The 21,965-nt window shown below is 40.8% G+C and overlaps 1 protein-coding gene across 3 annotated transcripts in view; it reads left to right on the top strand.

Moving 5' to 3' along the window:
- The window catches only part of LOC117714819 (killer cell lectin-like receptor subfamily B member 1F), a 525,987-nt gene that overhangs the window by 493,878 nt on the left and 10,144 nt on the right, over positions 1-21,965 (top strand). The window contains exons 1-3 of one of the 3 annotated variants that reach the window (XM_076940642.1): positions 9,218-14,522; positions 16,951-17,007; positions 17,092-17,232. The exons of the other annotated variants lie outside the window; for them this stretch is intronic. Of the exons in view, the coding sequence (XP_076796757.1) occupies positions 17,199-17,232 (34 nt within the window). The 5' untranslated portion in view covers positions 9,218-14,522; positions 16,951-17,007; positions 17,092-17,198. Of the gene's footprint in view, positions 1-9,217; positions 14,523-16,950; positions 17,008-17,091; positions 17,233-21,965 lie in introns of those variants that run through there. 3 annotated transcript variants of the gene reach the window in all.

A 21,965-nucleotide genomic window follows, 5' to 3' on the forward strand; every position in this document is an offset into this window, starting at 1 on the left:
AAGCAGCACCTCTGTCTTCTCTCCTAAATAAAAGACTTAGTTCTGAACCTGGCCTTTTTTTTTTTTTTTTTTCTTGGCTTTATAATGAATATCAGCTGAAAACCATCCTCTCAAATCTTTCCTTTCAAAGTAAATACCAAGGATTGGCTATGAGATTATAAGTTTTCAAACCCATCAAAAATCCAGAATGACTGAGTTAACTGAAATTATGGGAAGAACAAAGCATAGCTCCTAAAACATAGCCAATTTATAGAGAACGCTGAGCACCTGGACAGTCCCTATACTACAGAACAATGGAGCATCTGATCTTCAGCCTTCTGGCCCAGGATCATCTGACAGACCTAGTGATGCAGAATTATTAAGGGCTGATTAGTCTATCTTGGCAGATATAATTAGTCGACTATTCTGCAAGTGTGTCCTTTTCTGGACAGTGATTTGTCTGTAGATGGAAAGAGGTAATTCTTGCCTAGTGGCTGACTCACCACAATTGGAAATAACTCCAAAGATGTTCAATTTCTTCTTAGAATCCAAGACAGGAAGCTGTCAGGAGCAGATAGGTCTCTAATCAAAATGAACATTAATACAGAAATGTTTGTAATGTCAATTCTGTGGACTTCTGACATTTTGAAAACCAACTATCCATGTAAGGCAATCTGGACTGTTGTCTGTTAACTCCTCTCAGCTATTTCTAAATAAAATATAGAAAACACCCTATCAATAAACTCAAAGCCATGAATTTGCTATAGGCCCTTAACTCACAGGCTAACCATCTCAAATATGTTAAGAAAGTTAAAGAAGGACTGGGTCTAAGCCTTGTATTCCTAAATGTGTTATACAGGCACAATGCCTATGATAGTAACAATATTCCTCTCACTTTTATATTAATAAGAAGCTCGTACCAATGAAAACCTTAAATTTGAAATCAAAGTAAATTTTGTACCATTTAAGAAATTATAACTTCATTTTCATAACAATTATACATATTTCTACCAGTAGGTTATGGCTATGCAGTAAATGATAGCTAATCCTCCCTGTTCCACCAAAACCACTACTTTCCCCTAAAATGACAGCCCAATATTAGCCACCTCAATCCCCAAGACCAGGGAATAGGGGCGCTGACTCTTCACTAACTTCTTCAAGATGATTATGGGTGTTGAGATATTAGAAGAGGGGTTGGGGGAAGAGTAAATTGATAAGCCTCTGACACTGTGTCTTCACTGAATCCAGCTGGAATTCCAGAACATTAGATGTTCAAGTAGGTCTGCTCAGCTTGTCTGATGAGTAGATACACCAAGGCTATGTATTCTGCAATATACAATTCTCAAAACAAATTTTAGTATCAAGATAATTGTTTATTTGAATTCTGAAATCTAGTCTTTTGGCGGCCTGCCTCTGTCATGTCTAATCCATATAATTCTGGGAGTTTCTATGAGGGTGTGCTCCCACCATCCATTTTTGCCTTCCTGCTCTCAAATTTCCCAACATCAGGGAATCAAAACGTTCTGGCACCTAGGCCATCCACTTCCACTGATGCCTAACCCCTTACCCCATTCCCCCCTTCCAATTACTATGAGGGTGTGCTCCCACCATCCTCTCATTCCCACCTCCCTGCTCTCGCAATTTCTCAATACTAGGGAATCCAAACTTTCAGGTACCAAGGCTGTCCACTTCCACTGATGCCTGGCAAGGCCACCCTCAATTACCTATACAGGTGGAGCCATGAGTTCCCCCTCCCCCTTTGTGTTTTCTGGCTGGAGATTTTAGAATGGCTACTCCAGCTTGTTTCTTAGGACCATTTTCTTGAAAAATTGTTTTCCAGCCTTTTACTCTAAGGTAGAGTCTGTCTTTGCACTGAGGTGGGTTTCCTGTATGCAGAAAAATGATGGGTCCTCCTGTTTATGTATCCAGTCCATTAGCCTATGTCTTTTAATTGGGGAACATTGATGTTAAGAGATATTAAGGAACAGTGACTGTTGTCTCCTATTATTTTTGTTATTAGAGGTGAAGTTATCTTTGTGTGGCTATCTTCTTTTGGATTTGTTGGAAGAGGGTTACTTTCTTGCTCTTTCTAGGGTATAATTTCCCTTCTTGTAGTGGAGCTTTCCTGCTTTTATCCTTTGTAATGCAGGGTTTGTGGAAAGATATTGTGTAAATTTGTTTTTGTGATGGAATATCTTGATTTCTCCATCTATAGTAATTGAGAGTTTTGCTGGGTATAGTAGCCTAAGCTGGCATTTGTGTCCTCTTAGGGTCTGTATGACATCTGTCCAGCATCTTCTAGCTTTTATAGTATCTGGTGAGAATTCCGGTGTAATTCTGATAGGTCTGCCTTTATATGTTACTTGGCCTTTATCCCTTACTGCATTTAATATTTTTTCTTTGTTTTGTGCACTTGGTGTTTTGATTATTATGTGATGGGAGGTATTTCTTTTCTGGTCTAGTCTATTTGGTGTTCTATAGGCTTCTTGTATGTTTATGGGCATCTCGTTCTTTAGATTAGGGAAGTTTTCTTCTATAATTTTGTTGACAATATTTATTGGCCCTTTAAGTTGGGAATGTTCACTCTCATCTATATCTATTATCCTTAGGTTTGGTCTCCTCATTGTGTCCTGGATTTCCTGGATATTTTGTGTTAAGAACTTTTTGCATTTTGCATTTTCTTTGACAGTTGTGTCAATATTTTTATGGTATCTTCTGCACCTGAGATTCTCTCTTCTATCTCTTGTATTCTGTTGGTGATGCTTGTGTCTATGACTCCTGATTTCTTTCCTAGGTATTCTATCTCCAGCATAGTCTCCCTTTGTGATTTCTTGATTGTTTCTACTTCCATCTTTATGTTCTGGATGGTTTTGTTTAATTCCTTCACCTGTTTGGTTGTGTTCTCTTGTAATTCGTTAAGGGATTTTTGTGTTTCCTCTTTAAGGGCTTCTACCTGTTTACCTGTGTTCTCCTCAAGTTCTTTGAGAGTGTTATTTATGTCATTCTTAAAGTCCTCTATCATCATCATTAAAAGTGTTTTTAAATCTGAGTCTTGCTTTCCTGGTGATATGGGAAATTCAGGACTTTATAGGGTGGAAGAACTAGGTTCTAATGATGCCAAGTATCCTGGGTTACTGATGCTTATGTTCTTGTGCTTGCCTTTTGCCATCTGTATCTCCTTAGTGCTATCTGCCCTGTCCTTGCCTGGAGCCTGTCTTTCCTTTTTTCTTGGTTGTACCAGAACTTTGTGCGGTGGGTGTAACTACTAGGGTAAGTGCTGGGGCTCAAAATCTGCTCAGTGCTCAAGTGCAGACAGGATGCTGCCCAGGTTAGAGCTCTGGGAGCCCTGTTTCCTCTGGGTTCTTAGAGATTGGGGGCAGAGCTGCTGCCCAAGATCTGCTCAGTGCTCTGGCACAGACTGGAAGGAATCAGTGCTCCGGGCCGGGAGTGAATTCCTGGGTCCTTGTGGGTCCCAGTTACTCCCTGTTTGGGGTGAACGTTGCTGTCTGCTTACCTAAAATACTTCCCTGAGTTTCTGGGAGCCCTGCTTCCTCTGGGTTCTGTGTGATTGGGGGCAGAGCTGCCTTCTTGGATCTGCTCAGTTCCTGGGCCTAGACCGGAAGGAACCCGGTTTTTAAAAGTCTTAAACACACCATATGCCAAACAACACATTTCGTCCAAAAAGGCCACACCTCTTAAACTTTCAGATCTTTTTGAATAGTGCCACTCCCTAATGACAAAAATCTTAAAATATTTAGGTTTATGAGGGCCATTTTTATTTAAACTATCATAGTCAGCAGAGCAATTCAGGGTAGGAACTAAAACAGGACAGAAATCCGGAGTCAGGGAAAGATGCAGGAGCCATGGAGGAGTTCTCATTGCTCTGTGATTTCTTTATACCTCGAAGCCAGTACCACCTGGATGACTCTTATATTACCAGTTTTGGCTGCCAACACAAGGTACAGCCTTTGGCCGTTCTGCACTGCAGTTCCATGTGCTGACCCTGAGGAAGGTTTTTTTTTTTTTTTTTTTTTTTTTTTTCATTATGGCTTATGTAAAAATTGTAGAGAAATTTTCAAAATTAAGTATGCTGATACTGAAGACCCCCAAACTTGGGAGACCCTTCCTCAAGTCTCAGGAAACCATGACCACCCAAAGACCACAAGAAACCATACCTGGATGCAATCAGCAGAGGTTTATTGGGGAGAGTTGGCTAGCCAAGGATCAAAACTGCTTGTCCACACAGGAACAGAATTTTGACCAAGGGCCTGCAAGCTGAAGGGGTTTTTTTTATAGCATGGGGTGGGGAAAGGAAGGCATTTTCACGCGATTATACATGATTGGTTGCATTACAAATTTTAAACATCAAGCTGTAACACTGGGAAAACCTCAAAGGGGTGGGGGGGACCAAGAACAGTGGAATATTAGCTAGTTCTTGGAACCACCCAAATGGCTTAGAGCCACATGAAAATCACTCTGCATACTCATTCTTCTCAAAAATGTAGCTTTACCGCGTCACTGTATCCTACTCTGTCATTACCAACTATTTCAGATTAACTATCTTCACTTCTTCTGGCTATAGCCCCACCTAGGTGGCTTGCATCTTTATCTGTGGTCAGGAATGTGTCTTCCTGCCTTGGGCCTTTCCCACCCATAGGTGGGCCTACTGCCTGAGGCTTAAGGAATGTAATCCACCCAGCAAGTGTCCTCTGATTCAGGGATAATGTCCTCTACCCGGAATGTGTCCTGGGGCAGTGAAAATCTTACATTCAGTTCCACTTCCTGGAACTTACATTCTTTTGTTCAGGTATAGGGTAAAGAAAAAGTATATATATATATATATATATATATATATATATATATATATATATATATCTTTATAATTTTTTACTCTACATCTTTTGGATGTCTGCTTCTCTAAAAAAACAAACCAAACCAATAGCGACTGTATCACCCTTATCCTTAGGGGATCAGAGGACCTGGTAATGACCCATCTGCTATGTCCTATCCTGTGCCCATAGTGCCCTGACTGAGATGAAAAGATGTGATGAAAAGATGAGATGAAAAGATGGCCCTTAAAAGGCAAAATATTGTCTCAGGACTTTCACGACCAATTTCTCAATCCAAAGGTTAATTTTTTGTTCCAGAGGACAGAAATCAAGGATAAGTGACAAAGACAGAAAATAGGGGAAAAAGAAAAATAAGGGGAAGGGAAGAAAGAAGAAGGGAGGAAGGAAGTAAGGAAGAGAGGTGAAGAGTATTTGTCACAGAATGCAACAAAGGACTGTTTCTTGTTACAGAAGACATAGACATGGCACATAGGAAAATGGCAGCTTATAAAGGTACAAGGGAAAACCAGTGTTAGAATAAAGGGTCTAAATTTGATTGGGCATGTTAATTAGGTGAGTCTAAGGGAGCATTTGATTTCTAGACTTCAATACTTTGATAGCTGGACCTTAGTAGTCAGCCTTAGGAGGAGGAAGTGGCCAAATAAGGAAATAGATCTTGGGGTCTAGCTTTAAGAATGTAATCTAATGGTTTTTAGCAAGACAGAAGGAATAGCAGAGAAGGGTAAGGCTGTAAAAGCAATGTTCCCCATGCTCAAGCAGGACAGAATCCCTTCATTACAACTTTTTTGTTTTATTATTGTGTCACTAGGCATCATTTTCTCTGGATGCTTCCTGCTGAAACTGATGATTTATTGTTAAGGGACCCAAAGGAGCTGGGTTGCTAACTGGAGAAGAACAGGCTGTACCACAGGAAAAATGTAGTATGTGAAACTGGACCAGGATATAGATTGAGAAGAATGGCTGGTGCTGGTCCTGTAGGTTTTGGAGCAGTCTGTAGTTGATTTGAAAACTGCTGGGACAATTAGACTAGAGACACAGGTAATGTTAAGTAGTTTGGGGGAAAAATATTTTATCTTGAACATACATTTGAATCTTTTAGTTTTAAGGTCCTGAGAGTTAGAAAGAGAAGTCCCAAAGCCAGGGGGGAGTGAAATGGAAATGGAGACATTCCAGAGAATGGGAAAGATCCCAGGGAAAGTGGGGGGAGATCCTACCTTTAGGCATGGGCAATATGCAGAAAAATTTAATCTGTTGGTTGGCAGAAGTACATATCTAGAGTCTGTCTGAGAGTTCTTAAGGGGAGTCAAGAAAATCTAAATAGGTTATATAAGTTAAATTGGGGAGCAACTGTTATTTGAATGCAGGGTCTGGTTGTGCCAGGAAGAAGCCAGTTTGAGAGGCTTTTGTTACATCTGAATAATCTTTTCTAGAGTGTTTAGGTGTGTTTTGGAATTGAAAGATTTATGAAAATGGATGATTGGGGGGTTCTTGGAAAATGTTGAAAGAGCAGGTACATAACAGGTTTGGGGGGTTGGTGTGAAAAGTTTGAGAGAACTTGCCTTTGATTCCTAATGAGGAACATGGATGATCAAGGAGACAAGTGGTCAGTAGTGGGGATGTGGAATTGGCAACTGGGGTATTGGTAGACAGGGACTGTGACTACCACAGTGCTTTGAGGAGAGATGCAAAGAAAGTCAATGGGAGACATTGAAGAAAGGATCAATGAAGCTTAGGAAAGAATTTGTTAGATGACCTTAACCCAAGTGAGGTTTTGGCCATAAGAAAGTATTGGAGAAGAGGTGGCTTGGGCTTGGTCATATCTTGTTGGGAGTGTAGGGTTTTTTTCAGTGTTTGATGTCTGAGGTTATCTGGACAGTTAGTGAATTTGGAGAAGTCAGTTGGCAGTAGATATTTGGCAATCATTTGGCCAGAGGAAAAGTAAGAACATGAGAAGAGAGATTAGATTTGGGTAACAGGTAATCTTAAGAGAGGAGGAACCAGAGGGTGAGGATGAATATTGATAATGGAGGGGTCAGTCTGATGTGGCCATCTGATTGGAAAGAGCTGTCATCTGTATAAGAAACACAGACATGATTAGAAAAAAACCTTCTTGTGTATGAGAGGGTATTTCAGAATTTTTAGACAGGAGTTTAAAGGATGAGGGGAACATTCAGGCAAAGGGATAAGTGTGAAGGAATTTGGAGGAAGGCAGGTAAGAAGTGCAAGTGGTGAGTTTTCAGTAAGGGAAGTTTGGAGAGATAGAATGCAAGGCAGTGGACAACCTTTAGGAGAAAAGGAAGACATTGGTGGGAATAGGGTGTGAGAGGAAATAATAGATTTTGAGAGGCATCAATAGATTGTGAGAGGATCCAAGAGTTCTGGTTTTTTGCTTGTTTGTTTTGTTTGCTTGTTTTGGTTTTGGTTAGTTGATTGGTATTTGTTTGTTTGTTTGTTTTTAGGTTTAGAGGTGAGTGGAGGGGCTGTGACAAGAGCAAAGAGAAAGGCAAGTCAGCCATGCTGTCATTGTTTTGGAGAGGTAGCTGACAGAGGCAAAGGTCGGGCTTAGGAATTAATTATTTGGAAGTGTAAGGATGGAAAGTTTGGCATGCATCTGGGAGATGGAGGGCTGGAGTAAAAAGGAGATGATTTTAAGCTTAAGGAATTGTGTGTCAGGTGGAAGAAAGAGGAAGTCCAGGAGTGGCTTGGTATAGAGGATGTACTGGGCACCCACTAATGGAAGAAATTGACCATCAGGACAGAGACAATTAGTCATGAATAAACATGCTGAAGTTTAAGTCTTTCACTCTGTTTTGATTATAGAGACTCATGCAGAACTTTATAATGTCATTTGTAGGGATTCTTCAGTATCAGGATCCATGGATGTGTAGAAAAAATGGTTTTAGAGTGGATGGCCAAGAGTATCACAGACCCTGCAGCTTGCAATCATCTCTAACTCCAGTCCCAAGGGGTCCAATTCTGCTTCTTGCTTCCAGGGCACTGAAACTACATAGAACACAGACAAACATACAAGGAGAACATCCACACCCAAAATAATAATTTTAATTTAGATTAATTTTTAATTGAGATTTTACTTGGATCACAGCATCTACTTTTATTAACTTCACATTGAGTGATGAGGGACTGTAGGTGTCTATTCCAAGAGAAATTTCTTTGTGTCTCTTTATATGATAAATTTAACATCTTTCTTTTGATTACAGTAGAAAATTTGGCAAATTTTTTTATTTTTTTTGTTTTTTGTTTGTTTTGTTTTGTTTTGTTTTTTGGAGAAGCAGACATCCAAATCTCAAATTCCTTGAGAGTGTTATTTATTTCCTTCTTAAAGTCCTCTATCATCATCATTAGAAGTGATTTTAAATCTGAATCTTGCTTTCCTGGTAATATGGGGAATTCAGGACTTTATAGTGTGGGAGAACAAGGTTGTAATGATGCTGAGTACCCTGGGTTACTGATGCTTATGTTCTTGCGCTTGCCTTTTGCCATCTGTATCTCCTTAGTGCAACCAGCCCTGTCCCTGCCTGGAGCCTGTTGTTCCTATTATCTTGGTTGTATCAGAACTTTGTGCAGTGGGTGTAACTACTGGGGTAAGCGCTGGGGCCCAAAATCTGCTCAGTGCTCAAGTACAGACAGGATGCTGCCCAGGTTAGAGCTCTGGGAGCCCTGTTTCCTCTGGGTTCTTAGAGATTGGGGGCAGAGCTGCTGCCCAAGATCTGCTCAGTGCTCTGGCACAGACTGGAAGGAACCAGTGCTCTGGGCCAGGAGTGACTTCCTGGGTCCTTGTGGGTCCCAGTTACTCCCTGTTTGGGGCGGGCCTTGCTGTCCACTTACCTAAGATACTGCCTCAGTTAGAGCACCTGGGAGCCCTGTTTCCTTTGGGTTCTTAGAGATTGGAGGCAGAGCTGCCACCCAAGATCTGCTCAGTTCCTGGGCCCAGACAGGAAGCTTTCTTATCTTTTGAGACAGATTCTTACTATGTGAAGTAGGCTGGCCTCAAACTCAGAGATTTCCCTGCCTCCTGAGGGCTGGGGATTAAAGGAGTGTGCCACCATGCCTGGATTAGGTTTTATTACCTGGGGAGATGGGTCAGTGGGTAAGAGTTTTGTTTGTACAAACACAAAGGCCTGAATTCAGTTTTTCATCACTCACAGAAAAAGCCAAGAATGGCTCTCCTTACTCCCTTTTTATTTCAAGTCTACAGGGGACACAGAAAAGAGGCTTCCTAGGGTTTTTGGTCACTAGTCTGTTCAGAGAGAGACACTGTCTCAAATAATAATAATAATAATAATAATAATAATAATAATAATAATAAAAATAAATAAATAAATAAATAAATAAATAAATAAATAAAAGGAGATTATGGTTATAAAACCAAATGGTTCACACATATTACAGGGAACATCCAAATCATTTAGGATTAACAGCTTCTACTAATTCAAATCCATCAAATTAATTTTTAATTTTTTATTGGATATTTTATTTACATATTAAATGTTATCCCCTTTCCACATTTCCCTCCCACCCAGACACTTCCTATCCCATCCCTCCTCCTCTTGCTTTTATGAGAATGTGCCCCCACCCACTGACCTACTCCCACCTCCACACCTTCGAATTCCTCCACACTGGGGCATTCAGCCTTCACAGGACCAAGGACTTCCTCTCCCACCTATGTCCAACAAGGCCCTCTTCCCATACATATACAGCTGGAGCCACAGGTCCCTCTCTGTATGCTCCCAGGCTGGTGGTTTAGACCCTGGGAGCTCTGGTTGGTTGTTGTTGCTCTTCCCATGGGGCCACAAACCCCTTCAGCTCCTTCAGTCTTCTCTCTAACTTCACCATTGGGAACCCCACAAACAGTTCAATGGTTAGCTATGAGCATCCACCTCTGTATATGTCAGGCACTGGCAGACTTCTAAGGAGCTATATCAGGCTCCTGTCAGCATGTATTACCTGGCATCCATGTCAACTTCTGCCTTTGGTGACTGCACATAGGCTGGATACCCAGATGGAGCAGTCTCTGGACAGCGCCCCCTTTAGTTTCTGTCCCATACTTTGTGTCCATATGTGCTCCCATATGTATTTTGTTACTCTTTCTAAGAAGGATGGAAGCACCCACACTTGGGTCTTCCTTCTTCATGAGCTTCATGTGGTCTGTGAGTTGTATCTTGGGTATTGCGAGTGATTATCAATTATCAGTGAGTACATACCATGTATGCTCTTTTGTGATTGGGTTACCTCACTCAGGATGATATTTTCTAGTTCCATCCATTTGCCTAAGAATTTCATGAATTCATTGTTTTTAATAGCTGAGTAGTACTCCATTGTGTAAATGTACCACATTTTCTGTATCCATTCTTCTGTTGAAGAACATCTGGGTTCATTGCAGCTTCAGTGTATTATAAATAAGGCTGCTATGAACATAGTGGAACATGTGTCATTGTTATATGTTGGAGCATCTTCTGTTATATGCCCAGGAGTGGTATAGCTGGGTCCTCAGGTAATGCTATGTCCAATTTTCTGAGGAACCTCCAGACTGATTTCCAGAGTGGTTGTACCAGCTTGCAATCCCACCAACAATGGAGAAATATTCCTCTTTCATCACATCCTTGCCAGCATCTACTATCACCTGAGTTTTTGATCTTAGCTATTCTGATTGGTGTGAGGGTTGTTTTGATTTGCATTTCCTGAATGACTAAGGATGTTGAGCATTTCTTTATCTGCTTTTCAGCCATTCGAGTTTCTTCAGTTGAGAATTCTTTGTTTAGCTCTGTATCCCAATTTTTAATAGGGTTATTTGGTTACCTGGAGTTCAATTTCTTGAGTTCTTTGTAAATATTGGATATCAGCCCTCTATAAGATGTAGGATTGGTAAAAAAACTTTTTCCAAACTGTTGGTTGCTGTTTTGTCCCATTGACAGTGTCATTTGCTTTACAGCTTTGCAATTAATGAGGTCTTATTTGTCAATTCTTGGTTTTAGAGCATGAGTCATTGATGTTCTGTTTAGGAACTTTTCCCCTGTGCCCAAGTATTCGAGGCTCTTCCTCAACTTTTCTTCTATTAGTTTCAGTGTACATGGTTTTATATAAAGGTCCTTTATCCATTTGGACTTGAGCTTTGTACAAGAGATAAGAATGGATTGATTTGCATTCTTCTACATGCTGACCTCCAGTAGAACTAACACCACACCATTTGTTGAAAATGCTGTGCTTTTTCCACTTGATGGTTTTAGCTCCTTTGTCAAAGGTCAAGTGACCATATGTGTGTGGGTTCATTTCTGGGTTCTTCAATTCTATTCCATTGGTCTTCCTGCCTGTCTCTGTACCAATACCATGCACTTTTTAAAAAAATCACTCTGTAGTACAGGGATGTTGATTCCCTCAGAAGTTCTTTTGTTGTTGAGAATATTTTTTGCTATCCTGGGTTTTTTGCTATTCCAAATGAATTTGCAAATTGCTTTTTCTATCTCTATGAAGAATAGAGTTGGAATTTTGATGGGGACTATATTGAATTTGTAGATTGCTTTCAGCAAGATGACCATTTTTACTATATTAATCTGGCCAATCCATGAGCATGGGAGATCATTCAAGCTTCTAAGATCTTCTTTGATTTTTTTCTTAAGAGACTTGAAGTTCTTGTCATACAGATCTTCACTTGCTTGGTTAGATTCACACCAAGGTATTTTGTATTGTTTGTGACTATTGTGAAGAGTGTCATTTTCTCAATTTCTTTCTAAGCTTGTTTATCCTTAGAGTAGAGGAAGGCTAGTGATTTGTTTGAAATAATTTTATATCCAGTCACTTTGTTGAAGTTGTTTATCAGGTTTAGGAGCTCTCTGGTGGAAGTTTTGGGGTCACTTAAGTATACTCTCATATCATCTGCAAACAGTGATATTTTGACTTCTTCCTTTCCTATTTGGATCCCTTTTTGCCCCAGTCCCATGGGGCATCAAACTGGGATCAGACATCCTGGAAGAGAGAACTGGAGGACAGGGGATGCAAAGAATGACGATTTGTGTATAGTCTGATCAAATCGAAAATTTAATTTTTTTCACACCAGGGTTATATACACATAGAGACAGGATGTGTGGAAGGGGATAATGCAGGAGTGTAGTTGTTTTCAGGGGGAGTACAGATATCTTCCAGAACAGGGCAACAGCTGGTCGAAGAAGAAGGGAACAGGTCACTATGACTCTGTTTATGATTCACTTGTTCTTATCTAAGCTGGTACTATCCACCAAGGATACCTATCCACAAGGTCTATGACTATCCAGGCTGGTAATTTCCACCAAGGCTGCCTGTTTATAGTATCTATAGCTATCTGTTTTGGGGTCAGTGTTTTTACACAGAGACCAAGACTTTGTGTTAGCAGGCATGTATGTCAGGCCTACTGCTGATTTTAGGCCTATGGCTGATTTTAGACCTTCAGTGTATAAGCAAGGCTGCTCCTGATGTCTCCTTCCTTCTCTTAGTATAGAAGGACCATGGTGATTTTAATCTTGCAAAAGCAAGGATAGAGGCCTGACCTCCAGTAATTAAAGGGGACCCTGTAATGGCTCTGCTCCTCCTGTCATTGTGCAGTGAGTCATGAGGGCCATAACTGTCCCGATATATTTTTCCTGGAGAGAAGATACTTTTGATATCAACCCCTATGCAACCAGGCTTGTCCCTCAGGGAACCCAGAAAAATATTTTAAATTTTTATTTATATTCCCTTGCAGTGCTTAGCTTTGCAGCCTAAGCGAGAATTTAGGTCACTAGTCAGAGGGGGTTCTGGGTGGCCCCTCTATGCTTGGTCTAGGCATGGAAGTACCCTCTTTTAGGTTGAGTGGATATGGGTTTTGGGAACACCCTGGATATAGTAACAACCTCATCTTGAGTCTCATGGTCTTCCATAGCTAACTTATGATAATGTATCTGAATAGGTTTTGCCACCAAATTATCTATCTGTTGTTTCACAAAGTTAGTCAGCCTATTTAAAGATCAAAAGAAATGGATAAAAAAAAATCAGCCAAAGTAACCCAATAAATGGTCCCAAAATGGAAGGAAGTAGGGTTGACAACTATGGAGCAGTTGAGAAGTAATTCTTGTACCAGATCTTGTCTTTCTCTCTCTCTCTATCTTTTCCCAAGGCCTTCTCTGACCTTTCTCATGCTCTCTTTAACCATCCCTGTCTTACCTATGTAGAAGCAACATCCTTCTTTAAGAGCTGCACATAGGCCTTACTGTTGTAAAAAAGAGTAAATCAAGTCCTCTAAGATTCTGGAGAACAAATTCAGCCAAAGAAGAGAGGGAATCTGAGAGGTCATTGATGCCTTGTTGAAGATGGGTAGTATCTTTCCAAGAAATTCTTTTCTGCATGAGTCTGGGAGGCAGGCATGACTGTGGTCCTTAGGGAAAAAGCTTAGGCTGGGATCCCAAGTCTTGCCTGTCAGCTGGGGTCACTAAACAGCAAAACAAGATATGTGGGATAAACAAGATATTTATCAGAGTGGGCTTCAGCTGTTGTAGGCTGTTGAAAAACAAGTCTGTTATCAGGGTATATGGCTCGAGATGGCTGCAAAGATGATTGCTGCTTTCTAGCTGCTTTCTGCTAAAAGTCAGCTCCCAACACCAAACAGCTGCTGGTGAGTTTCCTGCAGTAGCTTGCTGCTTCTGTGGCCTCCCCTCAGGCTGCTTAGTGAGCCTGGTGGTTTCTTCAGGATTGAGCTATAGATGCCTGGTTTCTGCTTGCTGAGAGGACTAAACAGTTGCTGCTGGTTCATGCCTGGTGTCTGCCTGCCTAGAGGATTGGTGTGACATTGCTGAATCTTATTTGATGGTTGCTACAGGACTGACCTGCTGACAAAGAAGATCAAGCTTACCCACAAAGAACTACTGTTGAACAGGTGTGCTTCCTCCATATCCTAATAACTTTTCTGTTACACTACCTCTGCTGCATGGTGGGCTAGAGGAGAGATTGAAAATGTATTAAAAGTAGGTTGCAAAAAATTTATGCCTACACATCTCCTTGTACTTTAGTTAGAGAATCTTACGGCAGAGCAGTGGTTTTCTGTTGGGAAATTCTACCTGCCAGCATCCTGCTCTCTTTCTGCTCACAGGTTACCCACGAGTCTCTTGTTAGTTTTCCCTGACCTGTTTGTAACACTGTCTTTCTTTTAGGGTTTGAGACTCATCTTGTATAATCCCAGCTCGTGCCTCACATCTTTTTGCTCTGGAATCTTCTACTGTATCCAGTTGTGTTGGTATTTGACACACAGCCTCTGAATGCACTGCTAATGACTCTCAGATGCATTCCTACTGCAGAAATCCATCTCCATGGTGTTCTTGAAAATCAAGAGTGTAAACACTCAAAGAGAAGGGTGCCGTGGGCTGGGTATGGAGGAAAAGAGTGTCTCAGAAGGACATTGGATAATGGGGTGGTGTTTGGGTTTATATCTCGATGTGAATGTAATTATACATGTTCTCAAAATTCATGGAAACAGGGAAGAAATGAGCTAAGTTTACTGAATAAAAATTACATTATAAAAGTTTCTAGCTGGGCATGGGGGTACATGCATTTCATCCTAGAACTCAAGAGGCAGAAGAAGTTGGATTTCTGATTTCAACACCAGACTGGTCTACAAATTGAATCCCAGGATAGCCACAGCTACACAGAAAAAGCCTGTCTCAAAAAACTAAGGTGTGTGTGTGTGTGTGTATGTGTGTGTGTGTGTGTGTGTGTGTGTGTGTGTGTGCACTCCAGCTGACTTTTACTACTGCATTTGTTAATTTTCAACCAAACTCCAAGACAACAGTGAGCCTCAGCTTAAAGTAAGGAAAAGTTGAGTCACAAGACTCAACTAAGGTAGGAGACACAGAATCAAAGCTTACACTGTTAAGGCAGGAGACAAAATAGGCCAAGCAGAGTTAGAAGTAGAAGCCCCAAAGGTGGACAGTTCTGATTCTCATTAAAACAAGAAATGTCATTGCTTCTGTCCTGGCCAGAGTTGAGAAACACCAGCAAGAACTCTGGTTTCTTACCTCCTTAGTGAGCTCCCTGCCTGGATGCTGAGTTCAGGGCATGACTGACACTATGCATGTCTGTCCAACAGCTTTAACACTGGATCCCTAGATTTTCAAGGCGAGAAATACATTGCAATATTTCCTCAGTTTTAGCTCATAACTCCAATAATTGGGAGTATGTTTTCACCAGGAAATGTTACAGTAGCCTTTGAGGCCACTGAAGAAGTCAGAGCCCCATTGAGGCCTATGTTCTCCTAGCAAATGTGCAGAATCTGCTTCTAACAAACTGACTCTAGGCCAGGAAGAATTCCTAATGGGTCTATACTCTGTATTCTCCTTAGGGAGACATCAGAGTTGGTTGTGTGACATGTAAATAAGGCATCATCAGGCATTTCTCCTGGTCCTTCCTCGTATCCAATTCTATAAAACATCAGCCATCAGTCCAACCAGGCTGCTGGGTGATAATAACCCAACAGAGCCCCTCCAAGACAGCAGACTCCATCCACCAGAAGGGGAGTGGCCACATCAGGGTAAGATTCTGTGATGTTGTAGTGGATATGGAAGAGGTTCCCCCTACCCCAGGCACAGAATCCAGTGAGGGGAGGTAGCATTTGTGAACTAATCTGGCCTCACCTCTCTGGCTCAGGCCAGCAGGAGTTTACAGCTCAGCTTGTCCAAGCAGGCACTGGTAATGTAGAAATGCATGTGGTCATGCTTCAAGATGGATGTCAGCACTTTCAGCTCCTGCCTCAACCAGGGCCTGGGCCTGGCTGCTACTGCTCTTGGTCCTATGACTGTGGCTCCTTTATTCCCATCTATGCTCAGCTCTTGCTTAATGTGATGGACTTAATGATAAAACTAAGGGTCAGCCTGAGCCTCAGGAAAGTTTAGTCCTTAGCATGAACTTTTGCTATTCTGTACTTTGTTTCTGTAACCATAATGATTTTCGCTCCAGGTCAAATAGAATCACCATGATGCTATAACTATGCATCATGTTATTATTAAAAGTTAATATGTTAATATGCATTATGTTGTTATTAAAAGTTAATATTATCCTGCCATTCTTGCCAACTGCCACCTCAGCTATATCAATGGGCAGTGTTGAATTTCTGGTTATTGCCTTCATAATCCCCCTGCTCACTCATCCTGGGCACAGTGCAATAGAAATCTTTTCAGATAAAGGTGGAAGGCCATATCAATGTATAGATATAAACATTGATATTTAGGTGGTAGTCTGACATGTGGCTGGTTATCTAAAACACTAATAGTGGGTTCTTCCTTAGGGCCTGTCTTATTTAGGGTTTCATTTCTGTGAAAAGACACTATGACCAAGACAACTCTTACCAAAAAAAACCAAAAAAACAAAAACAAAAACAAAAAAACATTCAATTGTGGCTTGCTTACAGTTTCACAGGTTTAGTCCATTGTTGGCATGGCAGAAGACATGATGGCATAAAGGTAGACTTGGTGCTGGAGGAAGTGCTGAGAGTTCTACATCTTGATTGACAGGAGACAGAGGGAGACTGAATACCACACTGGATGTAGTATGAGCATATGAGACCACAAATCCTGCCCCCAAAGTGACACACTTTCTCAAACAAGGCCATACCTCCTTATAGTTCTCTGTTTGGGTTAAGCATTCAAACACATGATCCAAGAGGGCCATTCCTACTCCAACCACCTCAGGGTCTATGACCTCTATAGCCATGGGTTCTTTTCTTTCTTTGGTTGCACCATTTTTTGGTGTTTCTGTGTATCAGCATAAATTGATTTTTTTCCCTATGATTTGGGCATCTGAAAAACCAGTCACCTCTCTTAGTGTTTACATGGGCTCTTCATTTGAGGGAATTTTCCCCTCAGATTGAAGTTACTTTATTTCTCAAACATATTTTCTTGCTTCCCTCTCTCTACTGTCTGTCTAAGAACTGTGACTGCTATTATCTTGGGCTCTGAACTTGGGATGTTCCCATAGGTAATCCACGTATATCAAGACAGAAACAGCTCTCAGGTGTCTGCAAGCAAACCAGAGCATTTTATTTATACTCCTTGCTTTGTTTCATTGAAAAATAGCTTCTTTGTGGTGACCCTGTGGTGTCATTTTTCAGTGACAATGGTCCTGAGCAGGAAGGCCTATGGAGTCAGAGATAAAGAAGATAGAACAGGTGAGGTTGGGAAGTCTTGCAAAAGCTATATATTATACCAAGCAAGCTTATTAATAAATACAGCACCTCATACCCTATTTCCAGGCAAGAAATGGGACAGAGTCAGAAGAAAGCAATCATGCAATTGGATGAAGCCCACCAGAAGCTAATCAAGCAGTGACACACAAAGGAAATATGGAGAATCTAAGTGTATGACAGACCAACTATACAGTGGCCTTGGTACTGGTAAGTCTAGTATTGTATGTGAAAAAGACAAGTTCCCAGGAACCAAAACCAAGAGTCCTTTGTTGTCCTGACCCTGCTCCAGACAGGCCTGTAACCTAACTTTTTGGCTATTTATAGAGTTCTCTTTCCTACCTCCCTACACCACTCCTACTCCTTCCAGCCCAGTAGACATAATGTTACTGTGCACTGAGTGAGGATGCAAGTGCTGATTTCTGTCTCCCCTGTATCTTGGTGCAGTCCTTATTCAGAGAATCTCCTGTCTCAGTCTTGTGTAAACACCAGCTCCCCAATTGTTCCCTGATGTGACTGAGGGGAGAGAATAGGGTGGGACTTCTTGCCAGCCAGGAGAGAATCCATGAGAGAGCATTAGAAAAAATATCTGGAGCAGAGAAGCCATAAAATCTTGAGGATTTTGGCTGGAGGTAGCCAGATTAGCATAGGACAGTAAAATAGAATAATAACTGCCGAGTTACTGTGCCCTTAAAGCTTGATAAATAAATAAAAATAGTTCAGTCTTTTTGAGAACTATTTGAGAGCTAGCTGGGTCAGAGAAAACTGTAACATGCTCATTTTAAAATGCCACTAACACAACCCTCCAACACTAGTCAGAGAAAAAAGGCTAGAGGGGAAAGGGGGTGGTTTCTTGAAATCTTTAGTGAGAAATTATAGATAGTTTCAATGAATTAAATGCTTTTTGATATCAGGGGTTAAGGTTCTTTTTTTTTTTTTTTTTTTTTAAGGTTTATTTATTTATTTATTTATTTTATATGAGTGCACTGTCACTGTTTTCAGACACTCCGGAAGAGGGCATCAGATTCCATTATAGATGGCTGTGAGCCACCATGTGGTTGCTGGGAATTGAACTCAGGACCTCTGGAACAATAGTCCTCTTAACCTCTGAGGCATATCTCCAGGCCCTAAGTTTCTTTTCTATTACCTGGTCTTTCGCAGCTGTTCTCATACTTTCCCTGTGAGGCCTTGAGCTTTCAGGTCTCTCACTTCCTTTCCAGTTGTCAAGAAGCTTCCTTGGTTATACCTCTTAAACCTACAATCCTTAGTCCAGTGGTATCCCTTGCCACAACATCCACAAACCCTAGGAAGCCGAAAGCATTCTTTTAAAAAACCCATTCTTGTAAGAGATGGCTTGTGTTGCAGTAAATCTCCGACCCATTGAAGTCCAGTCAATGAAGACACAACTCAATTAATTACAAATGTATGCTGCATGCCTAGATTGGGCAGATTTACCATTGAACTACTCTATTCCCCAGCTATGAGATCTCTTACAACTTGCAGTTTTCTAGGTCATGATCTCCAACTTCTGTCCTTCCCACAACTGCCAACAACCCCAATGGCTCTTCTCGCTCCTTCTACCTCCGCCTCCTCCCACTCCTCTTCTACTGCCCAATCACTGGCTCTAGCCTTTATTTAACAAATGCTATTGGACAGAAGGTTTACAAGATTCACTCCTTTTTCCCGGCCCCTCCCAGGAGTGGAATTACCATGACAAGAGGCTAGGGCTATCCACAACATGGCTTGTACACTTTTCTGGTAGAAAGTACTATATTTCTCACAGTTAATTCGCTGGACATTTTGATATCTGAGGCTTTTAGCAGCATGGCCACATTTTGGGGGTGGGGGTGGGATGACTGAATTATCCTCAATTGAAACACTGAGTATTTGGATATTGGAGACACTTAGCAATAGCTTGTCCTACGATACTAGCATGATACACTAAAGAACCAATGAACTTTATCCACTTGTCCATTGACATTGCTTTTGTCTTTAATGGTCTAATATCTCTTTTACATTTGGTATTCACTTTCTCAAACCCAAGGGTCTCTATTAACACCTGTCTTGCATCAAGGTAGAGTATGCTTTTATTCACAGCTGAAACCTGTATTTTTAAGAAATGTATGAAGTCTTCCTTCCCCAGAAGATTGTACAATCCCTGTAAGTAATGTCGAACTTTTCCCAGGCTCTTCAACTTTATCTCAAGCTCTTAAAGCCACTAAGCAACATTGTTGTATAACACAGTGTCTTTAAATCAAATCTTTTCTTGTAAATCAGAATCACTGTTCAACAAGCTAATGATCTTTGACAATGTTCATTCTACTTGCTGTGTTTCACTGTTCAGTATTCAGTGCTTCCTCCCTCCACCATGACAAACAGTCTACCTGCTGACTGGCCTCTAGCACAGCTGTTACCAGACCCTTCCAATCTTCTATTTTGCATAGTCCAGTTACTTAGTACATGTTTTACACAGGGTAAATGCATTCCATTGGAAATCATAGCCTCTTTAAAACACCTCAGATCTATCATTTCTATAGGACAGTATACTATCGCATCATAATCATGATCCACCCCATTAGCAACTGTGTTGTTCAGTTACTGGGAAAACCAATGATACCTGCCTTGTAGCAGGGTTTGCTTTCTTCTTTCCTCTTTCGGGAAGCTCTCCCTGTTCTGTTGTTTAGTCATGGGGTCTGAACACTTTTATTTTCCCTTTTCCAGCTCTACTGGATTCCCAAGTGCTTCCACCTCTACTCACAATTTTTCTAGTTGTACAGCCAACTCTGCAACACTTTCAAAAACTAGAGAATAGAGAGACCCTTTCCATTTTCCCATTTATTCTATTTTCATTGTTGTTGTTGTTTCTCAGATTTCTTCATTTCCACCTGCAATTTTTAAACTGCTCAGCCATTCACACAACCTTTTAAGAGAGAGACTATGAAAAGAAGAAAAAAAAAAACAGAAAATTCCTTCTGGGAGTAAAGTCCCGGGGTTGGGGGATTTACTGTAGCTGTGATAAGCCTTTTGCTGACATCTAGAAGTGGAATATTCATTCCTGTGTCTCCTGCCATTTCCCTACATCATCAGAATCAGATTTTCCCTTCTGCCTACCTGATTCTGGGTGCCACTCATAACCCAACGTTTTCATTATTTATTTGGCTCTTTTTCTACCTTCCTACACCACCCCCATCCCTTCTACCCCTTCAATAGTAGATACTAGAGAAAGAAGGCTAGAGGGGAAAGGGGGCATAGATATTGTTAGACTACTTCCTGCTGATTGGGAGGAGTTGAATTCCTTGGAGAGAGTTTGATCTTTGTCATCAGGATATCTCCAGCCAACAATTCAGCAAATAGCAGTGAACAACAAACAGCAACATCAGGGGGAACTGCAGTAACCCAGCCTCTGACTCTCATGACTCTAGCATTTTATACCCTGTTAAAACTCCCCATAATTCAAAATATAAACTATCTTCATTGGCAAAATCACATCCCTACTAGAGCACTAGGTAAATCATAGTCAGCCTCTATGGACAATCTGAAGCAGCCCTATACTTACACCTGAGATTAAAACAAAAATATATTCACCTAAGATTTTTCTGTTTAAAAAAAAAAAAAACAAAATTATCATTGCAAAGGCACTGACAAGTCCACCCCTTGGCAAGGACACAGAGTTCAGTCATGCCCTTTTATTAGTGCTTCTGAGAAAGCCTTGGGTAGGTCTGTTTCTCAACAGTGTGTGAGGGTTCTGCCTAGATCCCCTGCAGGATAAAGTGTGGGAGCAGTCTCAGTTGCCTACTCTGTTCTCTAATATATCTCCTTGGTTTTAAGTGGACTGGGGTACAACCTCCTAGCTAGTGTCCAAACTTCCGACAGAGCTGCTCTGGTGTGTGTGCCAATGCCATAAGCAATGCCTCTATGGAACAAGGAGCTCTTGTAGCTTCCTGGTGAGCCATTCTGCTCATGGCACCCACTGCTTTGCACTTTGAGCCTGAAGCATATAATCTTAACTCATGACTGCCATTTTCTGGCTCGTATTCTCACCTTCTTTCATAAAATTATTCATTTATCATGTTCCTTTCTATATTTAAGTATATTATTACTTATGATTACTCTTTTTTTTTTTACATCATAACTTCCATTAATAATCTGGAAGGATTTGATACAAAAAGAGGTTTTAAGTTAAAAATTTGTGTTTATTTCTTCTTGAGACACTTTGCCATACTCTAAAATACTGGATAATTTACAATCATTCACCATTTGACTTTGATTTAATATCTTCTTATTTGTATGTAACCTCACATTTCAATCTTCCTCCCATGCTGTGTGTATCTGCATGTGCCTCTCTCTCTTTCCCTCTCTCTCTCTCTCCCTCTCTCTGTCTGTCTCTGTATATATAAATGTATATATATATATATATATATATATGTATATACGTATACGTATACGTATATGTATATATGTATATGTTGTCAGTCATATATATATATATATATATATATATATATATATATATACACACACATATATTTCTGACAATCAGGTAATGAAAGGACATCATTAGCTCATTAGCACAGCTAAGTTCTCCAGAAGTGCATTGTCAGATGATTTTCTTTTCATCTGTGTAACAATGGCTACATTACTGTGCAGTCGCTGGTGATACTCCTGATGTTCTGTAACCAGCATGTGCTCAGTTTGCCTCACACTCACATGGACAAATGATGCTTATCTGTGGTTATTTTTGTCCCAGTTCATCCGGACTTTGTAGCACAGAGGTGTTTGTAAGCATCTACACCAGAAACCATATTACTTCAGTCTCCTATGCTGAGCAGAGCTATTCTGAATTCCTAGTAGCCATAGATGACTTCAGAACTTACACTTTGGGAAAATCTTGCATACTTCCTCAAATTTTTGGTTTAGATGAAGCATAAGGCAGAGCCCTGTGC

This window comes from Arvicanthis niloticus, chromosome 9 (assembly GCF_011762505.2).
Source record: "Arvicanthis niloticus isolate mArvNil1 chromosome 9, mArvNil1.pat.X, whole genome shotgun sequence".
Classification (NCBI taxonomy): Eukaryota; Metazoa; Chordata; class Mammalia; order Rodentia; family Muridae; genus Arvicanthis; species Arvicanthis niloticus.